Raw genomic sequence first — 25,425 nt, forward strand, 5'->3', positions numbered from 1 at the left:
CCATAATCAGCTTAAAGGTTTGCATAGAACCACACCCTATGAGATATTGTGGATAAGCCGAATTTTTGTCAGCAAAAGTCATTAAATAATTCTAGTCAAGCAGCCTGTTGTATAAGCAAAATCATCAAAATAGTTCTTGTTATACCAAATTCAGCAGTTTTAATCATGATAAGAAAATGCTGAGTTTGTTTAACTTTTAGAAACATATGCATTAAAACACGGCTCCTCCCTTCTTTCTTTTGCATATAAGGCACTGTGGTATTCAGTAAAGGTCAGAGATCTTATGAACACTCTCCAGCTTGTTTCCCTGTGTCTTATTTGGTCTCTAACGAATTTTGAGGTCACTGAAGCTCTTCCTGCATTAACTGAGGTACACCTGGGTGGCATCTGATAAGGAAGCAGGATGGCAGATAAAGTGAGTATGAGCACTGAAAGAAGCTGCAAAAGCTGAACAAATGGGTTCTGTGGACTGTAAGCAGTGGTGGGTGTAGTGGTGCTGGGTGTGGGCAGTGGTTGGTATAGTGTTGCTGGGAGAGGACAGTGGTGGGTATAGGTTTTCTTGGTGTGGAGATAGGTTGGTGTAGGGTTGCTGGGTGTGGGAATAGGTTAGTATAGGGTTGCTGCCTGTTGGTATTGATGGGTATAGTGTTTGCTCTGTGGGAACAGTGGTGGGCATAGCTTGCTGGGTGTGGTTGGTATAGTGCTACTGGGTAGGGGCATTGGTGGGTATAGGGCCATTGGGCGTGGGCAGTGGTTAGAATAGTGTTGTTGAGAGTTGTTAGTTGTTGTATAGGGTTGATGGGTGTTGGCAATGGTGCATATAGTGCTGTTGAGTATGAGTAGTGGTTGGTATAGTATTGCTGGGTGAGGGCATAGGCTGGTATAAGGTCAATGGGTTTGGGCAGTGGTGCTTATAGTGTTGCTTGGTGTGGGCATTCAAGGGTATAGCTTTTCTGGGTGTGGGCAGTGGTTGGTATAGTTTTGCTGGGTGATGGCAGTGGTTGGTATAGTGTTGCTGGGTGTGGGTAGTGGTGAGTATAGTGTTTCTGGGTGTGGGTAGTGATGGGTATAGTGTTGCTGGGTGTGGGTAGGGTAGTGGTTGGAATAGTGTTGCTGGGCGTTGTCAGTTGTTGTATAGGGCTGATGGGTGTTGGCAATGGTGCATATAGTGCTGGCTGTGGGCATAGGGCTGCTAGGTGTGGGCAGTGGTAGTTATAGTGTTGCTGGGTGTGAGCAGTGGTGGGTATAGAGTTGCTGGGCATGGGAAGTGTTAGGTTTAGTGTTTCACATTGTGGGCAGTGGTTGGTATAGTATTGCTAGATGTGAGCATTGGGGTGGGTGTAGGGTTTTCTGATGTGGGCAGTGGTTGGTATAATGCTGCTGGGTGAGGACAGTGGTTGGTCTAGTTTTGCTGGGTGATGGCAGTGGTTGGTATAGCGTTGCTGGGTAAGGGAAATGCTTGGTGTTGGGTCGATGGGCAGTGGTTTATATAGCGCTGTTAAATGTAGGCAGTGGTGGGTATAGTGTAGCTGTGTTTGGACAGTGGTTGGTATAGTGTTACTGGGTGTTGGTAGTGGTGAGTATGGTGCTGCTGGTTGTGGGTAGTGGTTGGTATAGTATTTCTGGGTGTGGGTTGTGGTTGGTATAGTGTTGCTGGGTGTGGTTGGTGGTTGGCATAGTGTTGCTGGGTGTGAGTAGTGGTGGGTATAGTGTTGCTGGGTGTGGGTAGTGGTGAATATAGTGTTGCTGTGTGGGGTAGTGGTGGGTATAGTGTTGCTGGGTGTGGGTAGTGGTGAATATAGTGTTGCTGTGTGGGGTAGTGGTGGGTATAGTGTTGCTGGGTGTGAGTAGTGGTGGGTATAGTGTTGCTGGGTGTGGGTAGTGGTGAATATAGTGTTGCTGGGTGTGGGTAGAGGTGAGTATAGTGTTGCTGGGTGTGGGTAGTGGTGAGTATAGTGTTGCTGGGTGTGGGTAGTGGTGAGTGGAGTGTTGCTGGGTGTGGGTAGTGGTGGGTATAGTGTTGCTGGGTGTGGGTAGTGGTGAGTATAGTGTTGCTGGGTGTGGGTAGTGGTGAGTGGAGTGTTGCTGGGTGTGGGTAGTGGTTGGTATAGTGTTGCTGGGTGTCGGTAGTGGTTGGTATAGTTGCTGGGTGTGGGTAGTAGTGAGTATAGTGTTGCTGGGTGTGGGTAGTGGTGAGTATAGAGTTGCTGGGTGTGGGTAGTGGTTGGTATAGTGTTGCTGGGTGTGGGTAGTGGTTGGTATAGTGTTGCTGGGTGTGGGTAGTGGTGAGTGGAGTGTTGCTGGGTGTGGGTAGTGGTGGGTATAGTGTTGCTGGGTGTGGGTAGTGGTGAGTATAGTGTTGCTGGGTGTGGGTAGTGGTTGGTATAGTGTTGCTGGGTGTCGGTAGTGGTGAGTATAGTGTTGCTGGGTGTGGGTAGTGGTGAGTATAGTGTTGCTGGGTGTGGGTAGTGGTTGGTATAGTTGCTGGGTGTGGGTAGTAGTGAGTATAGTGTTGCTGGGTGTGGGTAGTGGTGAGTATAGAGTTGCTGGGTGTGGGTAGTGGTTGGTATAGTGTTGCTGGGTGTGGGTAGTGGTTGGTATAGTGTTGCTGGGTGTGGGTAGTGGTGAGTGGAGTGTTGCTGGGTGTGGGTAGTGGTGGGTATAGTGTTGCTGGGTGTGGGTAGTGGTGAGTATAGTGTTGCTGGGTGTGGGTAGTGGTTGGTATAGTGTTGCTGGGTGTCGGTAGTGGTTGGTATAGTGTTGCTGGGTGTGGGTAGTGGTTGGTATAGTTGCTGGGTGTGGGTAGTAGTGAGTATAGAGTTGCTGGGTGTGGGTAGTGGTTGGTATATTGTTGCTGGGTGTGGGTAGAGGTGAGTATAGAGTTGCTGGGTGTGGGCAGTGGTCGGTATAGTGTTGCTGGGTGTGGGGAGTGGTTGATATAGTGTTGCTGGGTGTGGGTAGTGGTTGGTATAGTTGCTGGGTGAGGGTAGTGGTGAGTATAGAGTTGCTGGATGTGGGCAGTGGTCTGTATAGTGTTGCTGGGTGTGGGTAGTGGTGAGTATAGTGTTGCTGGGTGTGGGTAGAGGTGAATATAGTGTTGCTGGGTGTGGGTATTGATGGGTACAGTGTTGCTGGGTGTGGGTAGAGGTGAATATAGTGTTGCTGGGTGTGGGTATTGATGGGTACAGTGTTGCTGGGTGTGGGTATTGATGGGTACAGTGTTGCTGGGTGTGTGTAGTGGTGGGTATAGTGTTGCTGGGTGTGGGTATTGATGGGTACAGTGTTGCTGGGTGTGTGTAGTGGTGGGTATAGTGTTGCTGGGTGTGGGTAGAGGTGAGTATAGTGTTGCTGGGTGTGGGTAGTGGTGAGTGGAGTGTTGCTGGGTGTGGGTAGAGGTGAGTATAGTGTTGCTGGGTGTGGGTAGAGGTGAGTATAGTGTTGCTGGGTGTGGGTAGTGGTGAGTGGAGTGTTGCTGGGTGTGGGTAGAGGTGAGTATAGTGTTGCTGGGTGTGGGTAGAGGTGAGTATAGTGTTGCTGGGTGTGGGGAGTGGTTGGTATAGTTTTTCTGGATGTGCGCATTGGGGTGGGTACAGGTCAAATTTTCCGACAACAAAATCCGTTGTCGGAAATTCCGATTGTGTGTACAGAATTCCGACGCACAAAGTTCCACGCATGCTCGGAATCAAGCAGAAGATCCGCACTGGCTATTGAACCTAATTTTTCTCGGCTCGTCGTACATGTTGTACGTCACCGCGTTCTTGAAGTTCGGAATTTCCGACAAGATTTGTGTGACCGTGTGTATGCAAGACAAGTTAGAGCCAACATCTGTCGGAAAAAAAACATGGATTTTGTTGTCGGAAAATCCTATCGTGTGTACAGGGCATTAGGGTGTCCTGGCCCTAACCCTCTCTCCCCAGTTCTTGTTAAGAGAAGTAAATCTCTTTTGTTCGCATTCAAAAAGGGACCGGCGCCCAATTACTTTATCTTGCATTACACCCACCATGCCTAGTAACCCACTCTACAAAGAAGGATGTCAGCTCTCCCTGACTCTGGAGGTCACCATTAGGCCTTTGGAGGTCGGGGATACCGCTATAGGTATATACTGTACATGTATGTAGCGCTACCTCCATAAGGGCCACTGGATGTTGCTTGTCCTCTTGTGCTGCCCTGACCCGGGGAACTTCCCATTCCCTCTAACACCCTAAGTTCCGACGTGAGGTCGGAATGAGGACACAATGTAAACTGAACACAGAAGATTTCTGTATTGTCAATATAAGGCAAACAATAGATTTTAGGGGGTCAGTCAGTCAATCCCTGGAACAGCATCTAGGGTTGGTTGGATAGAACACCAGACAATTAAGTAACTTCAGGATGAAAAAGACAAAAAGTAATGAGCAATAACACTTAATTATACAGAGAATAGTAAACACTGAGTAACTGAATATGCAAAGAGGACTCGCTGGTGGGGAGACTATGGCTAGAAAGGTCTTTACTCGGGGAACCCTAATCCTATAGTGAAGGGTTAGGCCAGGTTCAAACCTATGCGAATTAGATGTGCATTTCCCCGCATATAATTCGCATAGCAGGACTGGCTCCCTATGGAGCCGGTTCACATATCTCAGCTGCGGAGCGCACTGCACAAAAACGCTGTGCATCTTTGGCTCCGTTTCAGGGCCGAATTCAGGCATAGAATCAGACCTGATTCGTCCCTGAAATGGGGAGCAGGGACGCACAGCGCTCCTGTGCGATCCACAGCCATTTCTAGTGTGAACCCAGCCTTAAACTCTAGTTGGGTAAGTTCACACCCTGCTAATAATGGAATAAGGGTAGTCCGAGTGTCAGGCCTGAACACGGTCTTCACCAGCACGTTGGAGCTCAGTAGTGTGGTAACAAATCCTCAGGGGGTTTAAAGCATTTTGCTAACTTAAAAAAAAAAACTGGATCCTGTCATTTTAAAGCATGTTATACAGCACAGCGATTGTGCTTTGTAATCCCCCCTCCCCCACACCTGAAATACCTGGCTGATCCTGCCAGTTTCTTCCCTCCCCCTGTAAACTGACCACGGTTCATTATGGCTGCTGAGCCCTGACACTGTGGTCAGTTTACGTGCCTCTGTCATCTGCTCTCTCCTGTCTGCGCTCCCCCCTCCACTCCCTACCTGTCAGCTTGTGACAGTGCCCGCCCCTCGCCCCTCCTGCTGCTGAAGTAACAGTGTTATTTTCATATCAATGCTGTGTTCCCCTGTGTGTGATTTATAAAAGAAAAGCTGATTATACCTCATTTCAGTGTGCCAATCGGCACTCACGTGATCAGCCAGCACTCTCCTCTTCTCCTCATCACACCTGATGTCAGTGGGGGAATCCCGCCCATTGCAGCTGTCAGACAGGGAGAGGAGAGAGCGTCAATGGGCGCTCTGAAATGAGGTATAATTGGCATTTTTTTTATAAATCATACACAGGGGGACACAGGATTAGGACTCAGAGCGGATGATATAAATTAGTCAGAGTGGCTTAACAACCACTTTTAGCAGTCAACAAGTAAGAAGGGGTTATAGCAGAAGTGGAAAGTTCCTTTTGTAATTCCGGTTATGTTGTCTGCATGCAGTGTCCATATTCTGAGTGTTACTGAAGAAAATGGGGGTTTGGGGCCTAAGCCCGTTCACCAGGTCCTGGAAGTAGTCAGCACACACAGGAAGCGATGCAGGGTCCCCTCACCAACCAGTGGATGGGTAGATGCTGAAGGTCAGTTAGATGTGGAACACAGTGGTCCAGGTCAGCGCCACTGCGAGGTCCACCGATCGTCAGGCAAAAGCAGATGATCTTTTAATGGTGCCCGGAAATGCAGGTTCAACCGTGGAGCAGCAGCTATGGCTCACAGGGTCTTGGTAGACCATGGTTCCTGCAGCCGGACAGCAGCTTTGACATACCTCCAATATTTTGAGATGGAAATGTGGGACACCGACTAGCAAATGTATGTAGGCATAGGACACGCCCCCTGCCACACCCCCTTAAAGGAGAATTAGCCAAAAAAAGTTGACTAAATCCACAAGGGCTTTTTTTTTTTAAGTATTAATATTCCTTTATATTGGCTTTTAAAATTTACAAAGGCAACAATTTAGAATTTGGATGGAAGGTTTAGCACTGGGAAACACTTTTTGAAAGCTAAAAAGTTCATTTTATATACAACTATATGGATCAGACCAAAATGAGGGACAAATGAGGAGGAAAGAGGGACATTGCTCCAAATCAGGGACAGTCCCTCGAAATCAGGGATAGTTGGGATCTATGGCTTTGATACTCACTGGAATGTCCCAGGAGAGGAGAGTGGGGCACACAGAAAACAGCTCCTTAACTGCTTCAATCCTGGGCACTTACACCTTCCTGCCCAGATCAAGTTTCAGCTTTCAGCGCTGTCGCAGTTTGAATGACAATTGCGCGGTCATACAACACTCTACCCAAACTAAATTTGTATCATTATGTTCCCACAAATAGAGCTTTCTTATGGTGGTATTTGATCACCTCTGCAGTTTTTATTTTTTGCTAAACAAATAAAAGACCAAAAATTAAAAAAAAATAAAAGTTTTGTTTCTGTTAAAAAAAATTTTGTAAATAAGTAAGTTTTTTTTTTTTTTCTCTTGCACTGATAAGGCGGCACTGACGATAGGCACTGATGGGTGGCACTGGTAGGCAGCACTGATGGGCATTGATAGGTGGCACTGGTGGGCACAGATAGGCGACACTGGGCACTGAAACGCTGCAAAGATGGGTTCTTATGGGTGGCACTGATGGGCACTGATACGCGCCAGTGATATGCAGCACTGATAGGCATCCCTGGTGGCACTGGTAGGCATTGTGAGTGGGCACTGATTGGCAACTGCCTGGGCATTGATTGGCAGCTGCCTGGGCACAGATTTGTATTTCCCTGGGGCTCTAGGGGCATACCTGGTGGTCCAGTGTGAATGGCTTCCCTGGTGGTCCTGGGTGGCTTCCCTGGTGGTCCTGGGTGGGATCCGACTGGGGCTATGCTGATAAAATATCAGCACAGACCCCCCTGTCAGGAGAGCAGCCGATCGGCCCTCCTCTACTCGCGTCTGTCAGACGTGAGTGAGGAAAAGCCGATCACCGGCTCATTCTATTTACATCATGATCAGCTGTGATTGGAGATGGCTGATCACATGGTAAAGAGTCTTCGTCAGACTTTTTACCTAGATCAGTGTTGCGGGGTGTCAATATCCTGCGGACGTCATATGACGCCCAGTCAGGATATTGAAACCACTTTGCCGCCGTCATTCTGCTATATGGTGGGTGGCAAGTGGTTAAAGGGGTTGTAAACCCTCCTCTTTTTTTCATCTTAATGCATCCTATGCATTAAGGTGAAAAAACATCTGACAGTTACCGGCCCCCCCAGCCCCCCCGTTTTACTTACCTGAGCCCTGGAATGTCCCATGAGGAGGACGCGCTGCATCTTGATTGGATAGATTGATAGCAGCACAGCCATTGGCTCCCACTGCTGTCAATCAAATACAATTGCGCTATGGACGCCAAATGTTGGACTCAGGAGCACAACCGCAAGGTAACCCCCTCAGGAGAGCACTTGCGGGGATGAGCCGAGAAGGCCACCGGGGGACCCCAGAAAATGGCATTCGGGGCCACTCTGTGCAAAACGAGCTGCACAGTGGGGGTAAGTATGACATGTTTGTTATTTTAAAAAAAATTGAATCTTTAGTGTGACTTTAAGTAGCCTTTCCCATGATCCCCCATTCTGTTAGCAGCTTGCTGGGAGGCGTAGGCTAAGGAAGACTCAGATGTCCAGTTATGGTGCACACAGGACTACAAGTCCCATGGTTCCTTGCTTCTTGGCTCAGAATATCATTTAAACAGTCTGAGTGCAACACTAGAGGGAGAAACTAACCTGTCTGCAGTTATGAAGGTAGTGTCCGCTGCGTCCATGATATTGTGGCTGGCACCCAGCTACATGTATATAATGGTATGGCTCAGACACTCCTCTCCTTCACACTTGCCCTTAGTGACTCATTACTTCCATATCTCCCCCTTCTCATCTTTTTATTTATGTGTGGGTTTATAAACATAATTGTCCTATTCTGAGATGTGACATGTCTCACCCCTCTGGGTTACTCCATTGTGGCAGATCATTACATCTTTCCATGCAGGATGGAAGGTGGGGAAGGGGGTAGGTGGGATACTCCAGACCGTTCAGATATTTGATGTACACAACAAACAGGATAGGAAAAAATGTTTTTGTTACCTATGAAATGGATTAAATACATTACCATAAGGCAGGTATGAAAAGGGATTTGGACTGTGTACTAGGGTTGCCACCTGTCCGGGATTCACCCGGACAGTCTGGGTTTCAGTCCGCCTGAAACCCGGACACATTATTCATACAGGAATGTGGCTCAAAACAGGACCTGATAGGAGGGTGATGGGGCACTATGTGTACCGCATCAATATTCTATTTGGAGCACCCAAAGGTGAACCAGGTTTGTTACAACACTATAGTGTATACTAAGAATCATTTTTTTTTTTTTTTTTTTTTTTGCTGTACGCCACTAAAGTGTTCAGGTTTGGCTTGAAGAAAAAGTGGCAACCCTACTGTGTACATAAATGATGCTAATTTAAGAACAAGATGAGAGTGCTGGTCATAATCTTGTGATGGAACTGAGGGATACACCTTTGGAGAGAGAACAATATCACAGTTAACAACCATAACTGAAGGAAGGGAGAAATATTGTGATTAATAAGCGCATTTTGCTGTTCTATCCATAGACAGCAATACATTCTGATGAGTGAGCAATCTTCCTATATGGTGAAGGCAGGTCACAGCAGGTGGTTGTTACTTGTATGGTAAAGGTTGAGAAAGCCATTCTGGGACTATTGATTCACTGGACTCTTCACTTGTGATGTCATCACACATCAATTGAATTACATTTCAATATTCTTATACAGATACTATGATTATTTGCACGAGAGTTTTATGTGAAATATATGCTTATTATAATTTCTGAGTGCTGCAATTATTGTTATACAGGGTGTAATAATCACCCCCCTCTCTATTATACAGGCTGTAATAATCCTCCCCCTCTCTATTATACAGGGTGCAATAATTCTCTCCTTTCTCTCATACAGGCTATTAGACCTGGTTTCTGCGCGGATGTGGAGGGCTTCATTCCGCATGGATGTCAATAGTAGGTGAAGATTCTATCCTCGGCTACTTATTATACAATATATGTCTGCTCTCTGTATAATACTGATGTAGCACTCTGGGGTTTAGTTAGGGAGCGCCTCACAAATATACTTGCCAGGAATAGTTATCTTAGTCGATTGATAGAGATCTATTGATTTCTCCCTAACTTTGGCCTTGTTGCACTTTTCTCTTCTACCACTAGGTGGCCGGGTACTTGGTGGTACTACATATGAGAAGGGCAACTCAATGTCAGGTTATGAGTATATGGTTATCTCAGCCAATGGGCAGGGGTTTTCTTGAATCCCTTGTCCTGCTATATATGAGAACCTATATATTCGGGTGGAGTCAGGTGATCTATGTTCTGTGCCACCTAGATGGCTGTCTGGGTAGACGTGTGTTGTACGTCCTGGGCTGCTAGGCTGGAGATTGGGTCTATCCCGGGGGCATCTGGCTGCCAGGTTGTGTGAGATCCAGAAGTAAGAGAGCAGCGCAGGGTTGGGATTACAGCTTGCAGTCCAACCAGAAAAAAACCTCTTTTACATCCAAGAACTGCCGGGCACCCAAAAACTTAATATATAAAATATTAATTGCAACTTTATATCTTTAATATACAATCCTGTGTATACTGTGGTATTATATATGTCCTTATAGATATCCAACAAAGTGAAGTCTGTGCTAATTTTAGTTGAATCAGTCTCTTATAAAAGTCTGTGTTTTTCTCCATGATGTGACATCCCAACATCTATGAACGGTATCACTTTCATGCCAAATACAGACACCCCCCGTGTCACCAAAATTGCTGGTCCCCCAATTTCCTCTGCCCACTAGGGACCCTCTCAGTATATCTCCCAGTGCTCCGGTATATATAGGGGTAGGTGTCCTAAAGTAGGTGCCCGGAACCAAAGTTGCATAAATGTGTCTTTTGCTTATTATTAGAATTCCAGCATTACTGTTTTGTTCTTTCTTACGAGGAGTTTGCAAATGTAAAATTGTAAGAAGATCCCTGGCAGGATATTGACTCAGTGTAGTCCTTTCTATGGCACAGCGAGGCATTTGGTTCTTATAAACTCGCCCCTTTAGTTATTTAAGAACTGTCAGACGGTGGAAGTGTACTTTTTTTTTTTTTGGATTGGCGGTGATGTCGTCATTGACGTTGGATCTACACTGGGGGATGGGGCATTTTTAAAAGTTATATTACTTTTTTTTTAATAAAAGACTTGTCAAAAACTTCATTTTTTTTTTTTTTTTTACACTATGCATTTTTTTTGGGGGGGGGATGAGTAGGGTTCAGGAGGGGGTGTGCTCATTTGTTCCCTCACTTTCCTGACCTGCTGGGCTGCATGCTCAGATAAGGGTCTGGTATGGATTTTGGGGGGGGGACACCACACTTTTTTTTTTTTTTTTTTTTTTTTTTTTTTTTTTAAACATTTTGGCATGAGGGTTTCCTTAAAAATCCATACCACACCCAAAGGGACTGATATGGATTGGTGGGGGGGGCACATCAGTTTTTTTTTAATTGCCGGAAATTCTTTTTTTACATTCAGCTATCAGCGGAGAACCCCGATGACAGGTGATGACTCATCAGTTATTAAGGATGCGGCGGCCACTTGCTCCCTAATGACTTGCCTATTTATTAATGTAAATAAATATGTCAGCCAGTTTATTAGCGTTTTTTTGTGAATGTCCAAAAACTTTTTGAAAAACACGGTATTTTACAGCATTTTTTAAAGCGGAAGTAAACTCAACGATGTAACATTTTTAAAAAACACGTTGCACGTTACATTCCCAGCATTTCAGGTATGCTAACTGTCACATTGACTTCCTTGGCCGAAAACAATAGGAGGGTTTGCTTCCACTTTAAGGGGAAAGGTACGGCTTTGCAAATGGAGCCCACTAGACTGATTCAATCAATATTAGCACAGACTTCACTTTGTTGGATATCTATAAGGACACACTGTATAAAATATTACAATATACACAGGATTGTGGATTAAAGATATTAAGTTGCAGATAATATTCTATATTGGAGCACGTTATTGTTTTTGGATTAAGATTTTGCACATAACTTCACTCATTTTATGTTTATTTTATGTATATTAACAGCGCAGCATCACTTGATTCTATTTTACGTGATACATCGTTGTGGGAACACCGTTTAGTGCTTTTGCGCAGCTATTACAATGTAATAATTACATGGTAACTGATTGTTTCCAATAAACACATATTACCGGTAGCACAGGAGTACACTTCATTAATAATTTTTTTAATATTTTGGCTCAGCAATTTGTTTTAAGGCACTTTTTTTCCGGGGGACCTCAAAGCACTTTATCTACAGTTGGGGCAGATATCTTGGGTGATTTTTGGAAAATGTAAACATAATTTGATATCAGGAACTATCATTAAAAGTGTCAGAAGTCCCTCTGAAACCCATGGGAGGACCACTGGTGAATGACTCGAGTATTATATTCAACAAGGTCGGCTGAGCGAAATAATCATTTTTTATGTATTTCTAGTTTCGTCATAAACATGGGAAAAGATCCTAGTAATTTAGTGATACACTTTGAACCTCGATTTGACTATCGTGGAGACAAGGGCAAAATAGTCTTGAACTCAAGGAATGGTGGTAACTGGGGAACTGAGCAGAAGGAAGGCTACTTCCCCTTCCAGACGGGATCAAGCACCAAGGTACGTCTACACTGGGAGGGGCGGGACAAATGTTGGATGGGGCAAAGTGACATCACTGTTTATATTAGACACATTGAGGGGTTATTTACTAAAACTGGAGACTACAAAATCTGGTGCAGCTGTGCATGGGAGCCAATCAGCTTTTAACTTCAGCTTCTTCAATTAAGCTTTGACAAAAAAACAAAACTGGAAGCTGATTGGTTTCTTTGCAGAGCTGCACCAGATTTTACGCTCTCCAGTTTTAGTAAACCCCATAAAATTGGCCCTAGTATATGTATGAATGTGTGTTCGGGACCTTAGGTTGTAAGCTCCTTGAGGATAGGGACTGATATGAATGTACAATGTATATGAAAAGCGCTGCGTAAATTGAGGGTGCTATATAAGTACCTGAAATAAATAATATCCATCCACGAAAGGTTCAGTAGGTAGCCAGTGACAGCTCAGGTGAAGGGTATAAAGGCTTTGCTATGATGGTCGCCCCTTCAGCTCATTCCATGAAGGATGAGAATCTCCCACATAGGAAGATCCAATGGATTCCATCATGCTGCCATTGTGTGCTATGATATACCACCTAGTGAATGGTTTCTGTTGGTCAGATCACTGATCGACAGAATTATCGGCTTGTGAAATTTTTCATGTAACCTTTCATTTCTATTTTGTGTATGCGTGTGTTATTGGAAATGTTCTGTTTGTGAGATAATTATTATAGGAAGATGGAATGGGGATAAGGAAATGTCACTGTAAGGTCCCCTGTAAAGGCTCAATCTGGGGAGTAGTGGGGGGGGGGTGGCAAGGAACTGAAGCTCATCAGCATCATGCTACAAATCTGTTATAGAGACCAATGTGTGTGCTGGGGATGGGATACAGGGGGGGACCATTGTCGGTGCTGGGGATAGAATAATGGAAAGGATCCAATGTGAATGCCAGGGGCAGTATATAGGGGAGTATCCAATATGTGTGCCGGGGGAGGAGTACAAAGGAGCTACCAATGTGTGTGATGGGAAGGAAAACAGGAGGATACCAATGTGCGTGATTGGGGGGGATACGGGGAATGGATATTACTGCTGATGTTCATCTACATTTCTCTCTGGGGGCAGAATTCCTCAGACACTAAAAGTGAGATGGTTTAATTCTATATGGGGTAGAATAGGAAATAACTGACCCAGAATAATTGTATTCTCATTTACCCCAAGCCAGTCATAGTAGATGGGACCCCTATCAAGGACACATATGAATTGGAGCCATGGCTGGGATGGTGGCACATGTGGCCCTTATCAGGCAGGCATGTATTGGGGCCCCTGGAAGTGGGAGTTTGTTGTGGTGTGTGTGTGTGTGTGTGTGTGGGGTTTTTTTTTTTTTTTTGGGGGGGGGGGGGGGGGGGGGGGGTTTGTTTTTTTTTTTTTATCAGTATAGAAATAGGCGTAAGAATTGGATACATTGCAGACATGGTTTGTTCCTGGTGATCTGCAGATAATAGACAAACAGTATTATTGAAAATAACAACCAAGAGGTATAACATTCCCTTGTATTATACAAACATCAAATGTTAAGCCCTGCCCCCTAGGATTCACTGTCTAATGCCAGATCCTCAGTGCACAGTCGAGCCTTTGGCATGTTTGTGGTAGTTGTAGGATAATGGGAAGGCTGCTGTATGCTATGCCAGCTACACTTCTCAACCTTTTTGCCCCAGAGGAACCCTTGAAAAGTGTTCAGGTACCAATTCATTGGTAGTCAGTGGAATAAAATGTCCCTTACATTGGTGGCCAGTAGTAAGAATACCCAACTTACAGTGGTGGTCATTCCACTCTTACAGGCAGCAGAAAGATCATTGGTGTTTGAAGCTGGCCCCAGGAAGTGGTGTTGGGCCCCAAAATAATCAGGAACCATTAAATGGGAGGTTAATCAGCCACAGCTCAAGATAACCCCTAGAAACCTCTGAGGGAACCCTGGGTGATAATGCCTGCCATACCAGAACTGCAAACTGGTCAACAGCTATGAATCTCCTGAGGGCTCCAGTCATTGTTCTAGGTGACAGATACACCATCCTCAGAGGCCCTGTCACTTAAACATTTCAGCACAGAAGCACATCCTTCCATTTTTACTTTCCATTAACAATTTTCTGCAACAGTATGGTGGTGAAGTCTTTGACTTTTTATAGCCCAGCAAGCTGACACTGTGCCACCTCTTTTCTTACAGGTTTCCTTCACATTTGAACAAGATAAGATCACCGTACGATTACCTACCGGAAGTCCTTTCTTATTTCCAATCCGCTTTCCCATAACGGACATCACATTCCTATCTGTGGAAAACTTTACGTCCAAGTCCATCACACTACAATGAAGAATCCCACAACAGAGGAGCCGCCTGTCCCCACGTGTCCATATCCAGGCTCTGTGAAATGGCCATAGTGGACAGAGAAGAGAAAATTCTTTAATCCTCCTTTGTAAACCCCCCCCCCATGCTCTCCAATCTGAATCCTTGCTGCTCATGTAGACATACATTGTGCTTTGCTCAGTTCTTTTGCTAGAAATTAATTTCATCCACACTTAAAAAAAATTCAATGAGCTCTATTGTGTTTGATCATACCAATCAATTTATTTAGTGATAATGACTTTGTATTGTTTGCTCTGCTGGAGGTTTGTTGCATTACTTATCAATGGCACACAGTAACCAACAGTGTGTTAATGTAACATTTTCTGTCTGATTTCTTATATTTTCCAATAAAGATCTTTCATATCAAATTTATTCTGGCTCCAGACTGAAAGCTGTATACAGAAATTTATTCCAAGCTTTAACCATAAACTTTCAGCAATTACATGGAGAAAAATAAAATGTCATAAGGTCCAACTCTATGTAAATTACATACACAAAAAGAGCAGCTGCAGTGGATTTGCCCGGTACAGGCAGTGGTAGGGTATGGGTAGTAGTTGTGGCAGTGAATGTAGTAATACCCCAGAATGGGCAGGGGCAATGCTGGGGGTAGGAGTTACTGGAGCAGCTTTAGTCTCAGTGTAAGGATAGTAGATTAGACGCAGGGGGTCTCCAAACTTTCAAAAAAAGGGCCAGTTTAAAGTCCTTCAGACATTAGGGGGGCCGGACTGTGATCACTGGGCGTAGAACAGGTCCTGATGTCGGTGGGAAAAAACAATGCCCTTTCTTTGGTGTCAGTGGAAGCAATTGAGCCCCATTGTTGATGTCATTGGGAGGAATAGTGCCCCATCATTGGTGTATGTAAGTAGTAGTAGTAAAGAAGGGGTAGCAGTATCAGCACTGTATTGTTTATAGATAGTAGAACAATCAGAGTAGTATTAGCTGTAACAGTTGGTGTCACAATACAATAGTGGGAGTAGTAGTATTAGCATAGCAAGGACAGAGGTAAGGTGGGGAAAGTAGCAGTGGGTGCAGCAGCATAGACAAGGTAGTGGTAAGAGACTAAGCCCCCATTCACTCCGGTGCGACCGGTCCAAATCACATGACAAGTCGCACCCTGCTGTCAGCAATGGAACTGTTCAAATCGGTGCAACTCTGACTGCGCGGTGCCGAACCGATTTCAGAAAAAGTTTACTGCACTATTTCAGTGCAGGAACTATTAGTTCAGTTGCAACTTGCATAGACCCCTGTGCATGAAGTCGCACAGATGTCAGCAAAGCCTCACATGAAGTCTCACTGATCGGTGGCTTTGAAATCACACGGAAGTAGTGCGATTCCAAAGCTGCATTTGGTGTGAGCCGTGGCTGACTGTGTTGATGGGGGGGAGTTGAGCGTTTGTCTTTCCTGTAAACCATGGATGGAGGACAGAAAGTCGCACCGTCTAGGACCGGCTTTAGACAGCTAAAAGGAATTGCAGCCATATTAGTGCACTTACAAATACATTGACCTGCGGCTTAGTAGTCGTGCGACTCCAAGTGAAGTCGCACTATTTTGAAGTCGGATTCAGTGTGAACGGGGGGGCTAAGTATTTGTAGAAGTGGGTGTGGTAGTCATAATATAACAAGGGTGGTGGTAGGAGGACAGGGGGGCTCCAGTCAGTGTGGGTTTTTTTTTTTTTTTTTGCAGGTGCTAGGGGGTTAAAGTTGGGAAGCAAAGTCTGAAATTCAACAAAAATTAAAGGCAGACACCACAAGCCGCATTTGGACTGAAAATAAGACAATTATTGTTTTAAACGGTGATAAAAACTGTGCATTGAATCAGCAAAATAAACCCTGGAGGACTAGAAGCACACAAAATGGAATGTCATGCATCGTACAATCTCAGGAGAGAACATATGAAAACAGCAGAGGAGAACGTAGTCCATTGAACCCGAGAGGATTCTATTTTATGTCCAATCATAAGCATTAAAGCAGAGATACAGCGGGGTATAGAAAATAATCACCCACGCAACTTATAACATCCAAGTGAAAGATATAACACCAACATGTCAGAAATACATTTGAAAGAATTCAAAAACTGAGTTTGAAAAAGGATCCCCCTCCCCCTCTGTGTCAGTATTATGTTGAACCCTTTTGATTTATCTCCAGCTTTTAGTCTTGTGGGATTTTTTCTCTACGAACTTCACACATCTAGACTTTGTAATATTTGCCCGCTCTTCTCTGCAGAACTGCTCAGGTTCAGTTACATTTGATGGTGGCTGTTTATGGACGTCAGTCTTCAATCATTCCACAGATTTTCAATGGGGTTTAGGTCTGGGCTCTGACTAGGTCATGCAAGGACATTCACCTTTTTCTCCTCCAACCACTGTGTGCTCATTGTTGCTGTGTGCTTGGGGTCATTGTCATGTTGGAAGGTAAACCTTCTTCCCATTGACAACTTTCTGGCAGAGGGCAGCAGAATTTCCTCAAGAATTTGATGGTATTTTGCCCCATTCATTTTTTCTTCAAGTCATTGACAAGTGCTTCAGTCCCTGCTGCAGAGAAACGCCCCCATAACAGGATATTACCACCCCCCATAACAGGATATTACCACCCCCATAACAGGATATTACCACCGCATAACAGTATATTACCACCCCCCCATAACAGGATATTACCACCCCCCCATAACAGGATAGTACACCCCCATAATAGGATATTACACCCCCCATAACAGGATATTACACCCCCCATAACAGGATATTACCCCCTCCATGCATTGCTGTAGGAAAGGTGTTCTTTGGATGGTGAGCTGTATTAGATTTCCGCCAGACATATCGTTTGGTCAGATCATTCAATTTTAGTCTCATCTGACCAGAACACCCTTTTCCATGTGGCCTCAGAACCTTCAAGGTGTGTTTTGGCAAAGCTCAGTGGTGACGGCATGTGACCTTTCTTGAGGAATGACTTTTTTCTTGCACCCCTTCACAATTGGTGATATTGTTGTCACCTGCACACAATGTCCACTCTTTGTCAGAGTTTCTGTAGGCCTCTTGGTCACCTCTCTGACCAGTTTCCTCCTGGCTCTTTCATACAGTTCGGAGCGACATCCTGATCCAGGGAGTGTCTGTGTTCTACCAAATACCTTCCACTTCTTAATAATAGACATCACTCTGCTTCTAGGCATTGATAAAGCATTTGTATCCATCTCCTGACTTGTGCCTGTCCACAACTCTTATCCCGAAGATCCCAGTGACAGCGCCTTGCCACCCATAGGTGATCATTTGCTTCGGTTGCACTAGCAGGGACTGATATGCACCAGGAAAGCTCTTTTCATGCTGAGCTAATCAAAATGACCACAACTGATCACAGTTGAATGACTTTGTGTGTCATTGAGAAGGCGATTAGCTTCCCCTACTTGAGTTTACAAGTCATTTTTAGGAGGGGAGGTGATCCTTTTTCCAACTTGGTGATTCTGTTTTTGAATTTATTTTTCATCAAATGTAACTGAACTTGAGCAGTTCTGCAAAGAAGAGCGGGCAAATATTGCAAAGTCTAGATGTGCAAAGTTAGTAGAGACAAATCCCAACAGACTAAAGGCTGGAATAAAGCAAAAGGTGGATAAAACAAAAACTGCATCTGTCTTCATTTTAGGCTGCAAAGCAACAAAATGTGATTGTTTTAAAGGGGGGGTGATTCTTTTCTACCCATTGTATGTGCAGCACTAAGAGCCCTTTCACACTGGGGCTGCTCCGCATTAGTGGTGAAGCACTGCTAGTTTTAGGGGGGCACCTTTAACCCCCGCTAGCGGCCGAAGAAAGGGTTAAAAGTGCACAAAAAGCGGCGCTGCCAAGGCGATTTTCAGGCAATTCGGCAGCACTGCCCAAGCATTCCAATGGGCAGGGGTGATGTATACACCGCCCCAAGCTTTCTCTAACATCCTGCAAGTGCACTGCCCCAGTGTGTAAGCACTCGCGCTCTCACACTGGGGCTGAAGGGGCGGCGTTTTCCAGGTGCTTTACAGGTGTTATTTTTAGCCCAACATCACCTAAAAAATGCCTCCAGTGTGAAAGGGGTCTAAAAAATTCCAAATATATCAGCAAAGGCCCAAAAGAAGATTTTAGTCAACATTTAAATGGCATCACAACAAGTAAGCAATCTTAAAGCAGAATTCCACCCAACTTTATGATGCCCACGGAGAGCAGGGGAAAGGGAAGCTGCCACCGCAATTCCTGTGGAGAGCTATGAAGCCCGGGAGAAGCGCTACCAGCCAATAGATGGGGTAAGTGCTCTGGACCTGACGGACCGACCGGGGGGAATGGTGGTGACACTGTTTGCCCGCCTCCCAAAAAATATGTTTTTTGGTCAGGAGGAGAAATGGCTTACCACTCATGAGCAATAGGACATCATGGGGCCCCCTGTATCCCCGCCCACACTCAAGCCACACCCACACACAGCCCCACCTATATATTGCACTGCCCACATTACATGTGTTTGTTACAGAATTTTCTTGAAAATATGTTCAAAATAAATGTTTATTAAAGTGGGGTTCCACCCAAAAAAACAAAAATGCATAAAAAAATCCTAAAAAAAAACAAAAAAAATTTGGATATTTCTTTTTTAACTTACCTCTAAATGCCTGTTGCTAGGGGGTCCCTCGTAGTCTGCCCCTTCCAGTGCCTGGGCTGGTGACATCACTTCCCCCTCAGCACAGAAAGGGCTCTGCTCTGCTTCCTCCCTCCTGTCAATCATCTGGGACCCATTACAGGTCCCAGGTGACTGAGCGGCCAATCACAGCACGCGGTGCCGCTCGTGCATGCGCAGTGGGTGCCAGGCTGTGAAGCCACAGCCCGGAGCCCACAGTTGCAATGCCGGTGCCACTGAACGGAGGGGGAGACAAGCGGGGCTTCGATCCCCCGCATCGCTGGACCCTGGGACAGGTAAGTGTCCAATTAAAAGTCAGCAGCTGCAGTATTTGTAGCTGCTGACTTTTATTTTTTTTTTTCATGGGCCCCCCTGGGTGGAACTCCTCTTTAAGTTAAGAAAATAAAGAAAAATTAACTTACATTAAAGAAAGTGCAACAATGATAGGTTTGTAAATGAAGGTTTTAATAAATTAAAATAATATCATAGGTGTAACAAATGTCTTCTTAGCTGAACACTACCCCCTGCACACACCATACATTACCCCCCTATACACTTCATGTATTACCCCTACACACTTCATTTACTTGTAGCGCCCACCTACTTAGGTGTTTTGCTAAAATGTTAGAAAGGTTTATAGTTAAGTGTAAATTTCAGGCATCACCCTGTTTGGTATAGGCCTGGCTGAGTTTGATTTATTGGGGAGGAATGATAGTGTAGGATGGGGGGGGTGTGATCACCTGCATTCTGCTAAAGTGACGCCTAGTCTGACCAGTGAGAGATGCTGGAAGACAGGTTGATTTGTACAGGATGTAGTTAGTGGTATAGGTCACCCTTAGCCTATCATTAATTTGTATGGGCAGGGGCTAACAGGCCTATATAACTGTGGGTCACATGCTTCCTGGGGACATGCTTGCTTGCTGATGGGAAGAGAACAGCAAAGGAGTACAGAATGTAGCTGCTGATAGAGCTAAAGAACTATCCCCTTTTGGGGAGAGGAACCTGCCTTAACAGGAGGAGAGATGGAGGAAACAAATGTGGGAACCTGCAACATCTAAAAGGAGAGGCTGCTACCACCCCCAACAGAGGAAAAGAATTGGGAGAGGACCTTCTTTTGGCAAACATGGATGGTCAGTCACTCAAATGTACATGTGAGTGCATACCCATAGAAGCTGTTATCTTCGTAGGCTGAGGGTGCCGGTCCGGGAACTCTATTCAGAGTATTGTTCTTGGGACTTAAATTGAAGATTCTGTGTCAGTTGGGAAGTAGTGGTTAACAGGAGGGAGAAGATGTGTAGTCCATTACAGGAGCCAAGTGAATAAGGCAGCTCATATTTCTAAAAGACTTTGTTTCATATTCTTTCTGCAACGTGCTATGGGAAAGAATCGAGTTATTGTTCATTTTGTTCAAGACTGTTTGCGGTGTGATCAGTGTGGGGAAGTGGGGGGTAATGGAACCAACTGGGAGAAAGGAACAAACTATTAGCAGCTCCTACGGAGTAGTGCGCTTCATACTGTATATACTGTATACACACTATATATAGACGCAGCACCCTGGGGTTTAATCGGGGAGCTCCTCACAAAATTCATTGTCAGGAGTAGCTACTGCAGTCAATTGCTAGGGATTCGTTGACTTCTGTCTAAGTTTGGCCTGGTTGTATTTTCCTCTTCTACCACCAGGTGGCCAGGCACTTGGAGGCATTAGATTAAGAATGACATCTCAAGGTAAGGTTAAGGGTATATGGGGTATCTCAGCCAATGGACAGGGGTTTTATTGAATCCCTTAGCCTGCTGGGAGAGCCTATATATTCAGGTTGAGTCAGGTGATCTATGTTCTGTACCACCCGGACTGCTGTCTGGGTGGATGTGTGTTGTATGCCCTGGGCTGCTAGGCTGAAGATTGAGCCTATCCCAGGGGCATCAGGCTGTGTGAGGGCCTGTCCAGACGTAAGAGGGCAGCACAGGGTTGGGACTGCAGCTTGCAGTCCAACCAAAAGTGACGGCTCTGCCTGCCAGAGAGCCTGTTGTGGTTGGAGGTAGAAGGGAAGCTGTCGCCACAAAGGGACCAATCGCCTTTAGCAGGGACCACAGTGCGTAACTGAAGCAAGTACTGGAGCAGTATTCTCACCGAACAGGCACAGTGGAGAATCGGGAAACTTCAGGCGGTGACCAAGTCAGGTACCCAACCAACGGAGGTGATGCTTGCAGAGCAGCCTTGTGTGCCAAGCCAGGGACCGAGCCGGGCAGCAGGGGTGAAGCTTGAAGGTATCTGAAGTGACAAGCTAGGGACCCAGCAGGGAAGCATGGGTGACGCTTGAGGGAGAAACCACCGCAAAAGCTTTGAGGAACTCACAGTATTCAGAGTAGTGAATCAGAGTGTCCAGTGAGAGACAAGGAGATCAAGGGGCTGAAGAACTACAAGGAGAAGTTGTAGTACAGCTGAGAGAACTGTTACTTTGAGTTATGCCGCATACACACAATCAGACTTTCTGGCATACTTGGTCCAGCAGACTTTTCAACGGACTTTGTCCGCCAGGTGCACCGGACTTAAAAATGGATGGACTTGCCCACACATGACCGGACTTTCTGGCGGGCTAGGTCCGCCCGTCTTTCTGACGGACTTTCGCCAGGGTTACGGCAGACTTTCAGAATGAATGGACTTGCCCACACACGGACAAGTCCGTTCATTTTGAACGTGACTCAGGTACGACGGGACTAGAAAAGGAAGTCAATCTTGCTGATTTTATCGGCGAGATTGAAACCTTGCGAGCCCCGTCGTGGGTCATACAGGCCCTTAGGTCTGGTATGGATTTTAAAGGGAACCCCCTACGCCGAAAATCCATACCAGACCCCGATCCGAGCATGCAGCCCGGCCGGTCAGGAAAGGGGGTGGGGACGAGCGAGCGCCCCCCTCCTGAACCGTACCAGGCCGCATGCCCTCAGCATGGGGGGTGGGTGCTTTGGGGGAGGGGGGAGCCCTGCGGGGCCCCCCACCCCAAAGCACTTTGTCCCCATGTTGATAAGGACAAGGGCCTCTTCCCGATAACCCTGGCCGTTGGTTGTCGGGGTCTGCGGCGGGGGCTTATCGGAATCCGGAAGCCCCCTATAATAAGAGGGCCCCCAGATCCCGGCCCCCCACCCTATGTGAATGAGTATGGGGTACATGGTACCCCTACCCATTCACCTAGGGAAAAAGTGTCAATAATAAAACACTACACAGGTTTTTAAAATAATTTATTAAACAGCTCTGGGGGGTCTTCCTCCGGCTTCGGGGGTCTTCCTCCGGCTTCGGGGGTCTTCCTCCGGCTTCGGGGGTCCCTCTGGTTCCTTTTCTCCCGGGGTCCGGTTGGTTCTTCTCCGCTGTCTCTGGCCTCTTCTCCCGGTGTTCCAGTTCTTCTGCCGGCTCCTCCGCTGTCTTCAAGCCGCTTATTTGCCAGCGGATGTCCGGACTTCTGGGCTTCTTGTCTTCTTCCCTCTTCTCTTCTCCAGATGTTGATACGACGGTCTCTCTGGCTGGACTGCTCTCTGAGCGCTAAATGAACTGAGCAAAGCACAATGTATGTCTACATGAGCAGCAAGGATGCAGATTGGAGGGGCGGTTACAAAGGGGATTAAAGAAACCTTCTCCTCTTAGTCCACTATGGCCATTCCACAGAGCCTGGATATGGACACGTGGGACAGGCGGCTCCTCTGTTGCGGGATTCTTCAGTTTACTATGACGAACTTGAGATGGAGGTTTATCATGACCAAGTATGGGGTCCCCAGTATGGGAAAGCGGACTGAAAAGGAGAAAGGATTCCTGGTAGGTAATCGTATGATGATCATGTCTTGCTCAAACGTGAAGGAAACCTGTAAGAAAAGAGGTGGCACAGTGTCAGCTTGCTGGGCTACAAAAAGTCAATGAGTGTTGGCCATAGAGACAAAGACTTCACCACCATACCGTTTTTTTCAGCAAAAATCTTTCCATAAGATGATATGTGTATGTAGCTTTTCTTATGTATTCTTTATTTATGTGTTGCAGAAAATTGTTAATGGAAAGGAAAAATGGAAGGAGGTGCTTCTGTGCTGCAATATTTAAGTGACAGGGCCTCTGAGGATGGTGTATCTGTCACCTAGAATAATGGCTGGGGCCCTCAGGAGATTCATAGCTGTTGGCGAGTTTGCAGTGCTGGTATGGCAGGCATTATCACCCAGGGTTCCTTCAGAGGTTTCTAGGGGTTCTTGAGCTGTGGCTGATTAACCTCCCATTCAATTGTTCCTGCTTATTTTGGGGCCCAACACCACTTGGTGGGGCCAGATTCATGACACCAATGATCTTTTTTGCTGCCTGTAAGAGTGGAATTTTGACCACCACTGTAAGTGGGGCATTCTTACCACTGGCCACCAATGTAAGGGGCATTTTATTCCACTGACTACCAATTAATTGGTTAGCAGGGGTTCCACAAGACCTGAATATTTTTCAAGGGTTTCTCTGGGGCAAAAAGGTTGTGAAATGTAGCTGGCATGTCATACAGCAGCCTTTCCCTTATCCTACCCCTACCACAAATATGGCAAAGGCTTGACTGTGCACTGAGGATCTGGCTTTAGTCAGTGAATCCTAGGTGACAGGGCTTCATGTCAAAGGGATCAGGGCTTAACACTTGATGCATGTATACCAATAGGAATGTTATACCTCTCTTGGTTGTTATTTCCAATAATATGGTTTGTCTGTTATCTGCAGATCACCGTGTACAAACCATATTTGCAATGTAACACATTTTTATGCCTTTTTCGATACCGATAAAAAAACTAATAATCTCCCCCTTCCAGGGGCCACAATACACGTCTGCCCTGATAAGGACCCCATCTGTCACTGTCCCAGCCATGGCTCCAATTCATATGTGTCCTTGCTAGGGGTCCCATCTACTATGATTGACTTGGGGTAAATGAGAATACGATTATTCTGGGTCAGTAGTCTCTTATTCTACCCCATATAGAATTAGACCTTCTCACTTTCAGTTTCTGAGAAACTTTGCCCCCACAGATGAACAGAGCATTCATCAGCAGTAATATCTATTCACTGTATCCCCCAATCTCACACATTGGTATCCCACTGTATTTCTCCCCAGCACACACATTGGTCTCTTCCTGTATCCCATCCCCAGCACACACATTGGTCTCTTCCTGTATCCCATCCCCAGCACACACATTGGTCTCTTCCTGTATCCCATCCCCAGCACACACATTGGTCTCTTCCTGTATCCCATCCCCAGCACACACATTGGTCTCTTCCTGTATCCCATCCCCAGCACACACATTGGTCTCTTCCTGTATCCCATCCCCAGCACACACATTGGTCTCTTCCTGTATCCCATCCCCAGCACACACATTGGTCTTTTTCTGTATCTAATCCCCAGCACCCACATTGGTCCCTCCCCTGTATCCCATTCCCAGCACACACATTGGTCCCTCCCCTGTATTCCATCCCCAGAACCCATATTTCTCTCTTCCTGTATCCCATCCCCAGAACCCACATTGGTCCCTCCCCTGTATCCCATCCTCAGCACACACATTGGTCTTTCCTGGTGCCTCCATGGCAGCATACCAATGGTTGCTCCACCCTCGTCCAACCCACAGGACCACTTAAACTGTATAAAAAAAAAAAGAGCTGTTCCCTCTTGATCCATGTCAGCATCAGACTGTCAGAGTCTCCTGAGATCCCTTTCATCATGCATACCAATGGTAAAATGGCATCTACTAGGGTTTCAATTAGGTTTCCTAGCATAGTGGAGGAAGAAACACCTAGGGCCAATGATATTGATTATTGGTACAATAAAGTCCAGCCTCTGGTGGTGGACAAGACCATCCAACCTTCTGGTCCACTGCTCCCTTGGGCCCATCTCGTGGACCATTCTTACGTCAGATGCAAGTCGGCTGGGTTGGGGGGGTACACTACAAGAACCAGTTAGTACATGGAAGATGACAATTCAATACTGAAGGTGTGGTATCGAACATCTTGGAACTAAGAGCAGCATGGATGGTAATATTTGTAGTAATATGACTGAACAGAAGTGATTCCATTTTGGATTCATATATCTTAACTTTTATATTCAGACTCTAGTTAAAGTCACCTAGTTAATAACAGGCTCTCTATAAAGCACACATATAAGAAAATATAGTTTGTGTAAGCAGTTTTATTCTGTACCGTATAAAGAATTGTGGCTCAATATGTCTGGGCCCTTTTCCTGTGTGATGAGACATGAAACAGGGAAGCAGAACCCATGACTATGAGTCATGAAAGCAGATGGCATAATTAATGATATGTAATGATGTGAAATGTACACTCCTGTATTGACCACCCCCTTTGTTCCCTATTATGATTGGCTAATAATAACCTATATAAGTTGTATACCCGCCAGGAATTAAATCAGATAGCTTTGAACATCGACTTTGACTCATCTCTTCTTGTGTTCACAAAGAATCTATCTCCTCAGTACTGCAGTACTAAGAGGGTCTTGTGAGTGTGGTAATTGCTGTGAATATACCTAGCTGGTCTTGTCAGGTA

At 45.7% G+C, this 25,425-nt stretch overlaps 1 protein-coding gene across 1 annotated transcript; it reads left to right on the forward strand.

Annotated features, from left to right (window-relative positions):
• Positions 1 to 244: 244 nt before the first annotated feature.
• Positions 245 to 14,634, forward strand: LOC141102699 (galectin-1-like). Its single transcript, XM_073591619.1, has 4 exons — positions 245 to 415; positions 9,147 to 9,205; positions 11,718 to 11,889; positions 14,086 to 14,634. The coding sequence occupies exons 1-4, from the start codon at positions 404 to 406 to the stop codon at positions 14,227 to 14,229; spliced, it is 387 nt and encodes a 128-aa protein (XP_073447720.1). The 5' UTR covers positions 245 to 403; the 3' UTR covers positions 14,230 to 14,634.
• The last annotated feature ends 10,791 nt before the right edge of the window (positions 14,635 to 25,425 follow it).

The sequence above is a fragment of the Aquarana catesbeiana genome, linkage group LG07 (assembly GCF_042186555.1).
Source record: "Aquarana catesbeiana isolate 2022-GZ linkage group LG07, ASM4218655v1, whole genome shotgun sequence".
In the NCBI taxonomy this organism is placed as follows: Eukaryota; Metazoa; Chordata; class Amphibia; order Anura; family Ranidae; genus Aquarana; species Aquarana catesbeiana.

Bases quoted from the DNA above. Each gene is read 5' to 3' on its own strand.
- LOC141102699 (XM_073591619.1), top strand. The intron at 9,206-11,717 runs GTAGGTGAAGAT...ATGTATTTCTAG, and splicing joins ATTCCGCATGGATGTCAATA to TTTCGTCATAAACATGGGAA. The intron at 11,890-14,085 runs GTACGTCTACAC...CTTTTCTTACAG, and splicing joins AGACGGGATCAAGCACCAAG to GTTTCCTTCACATTTGAACA.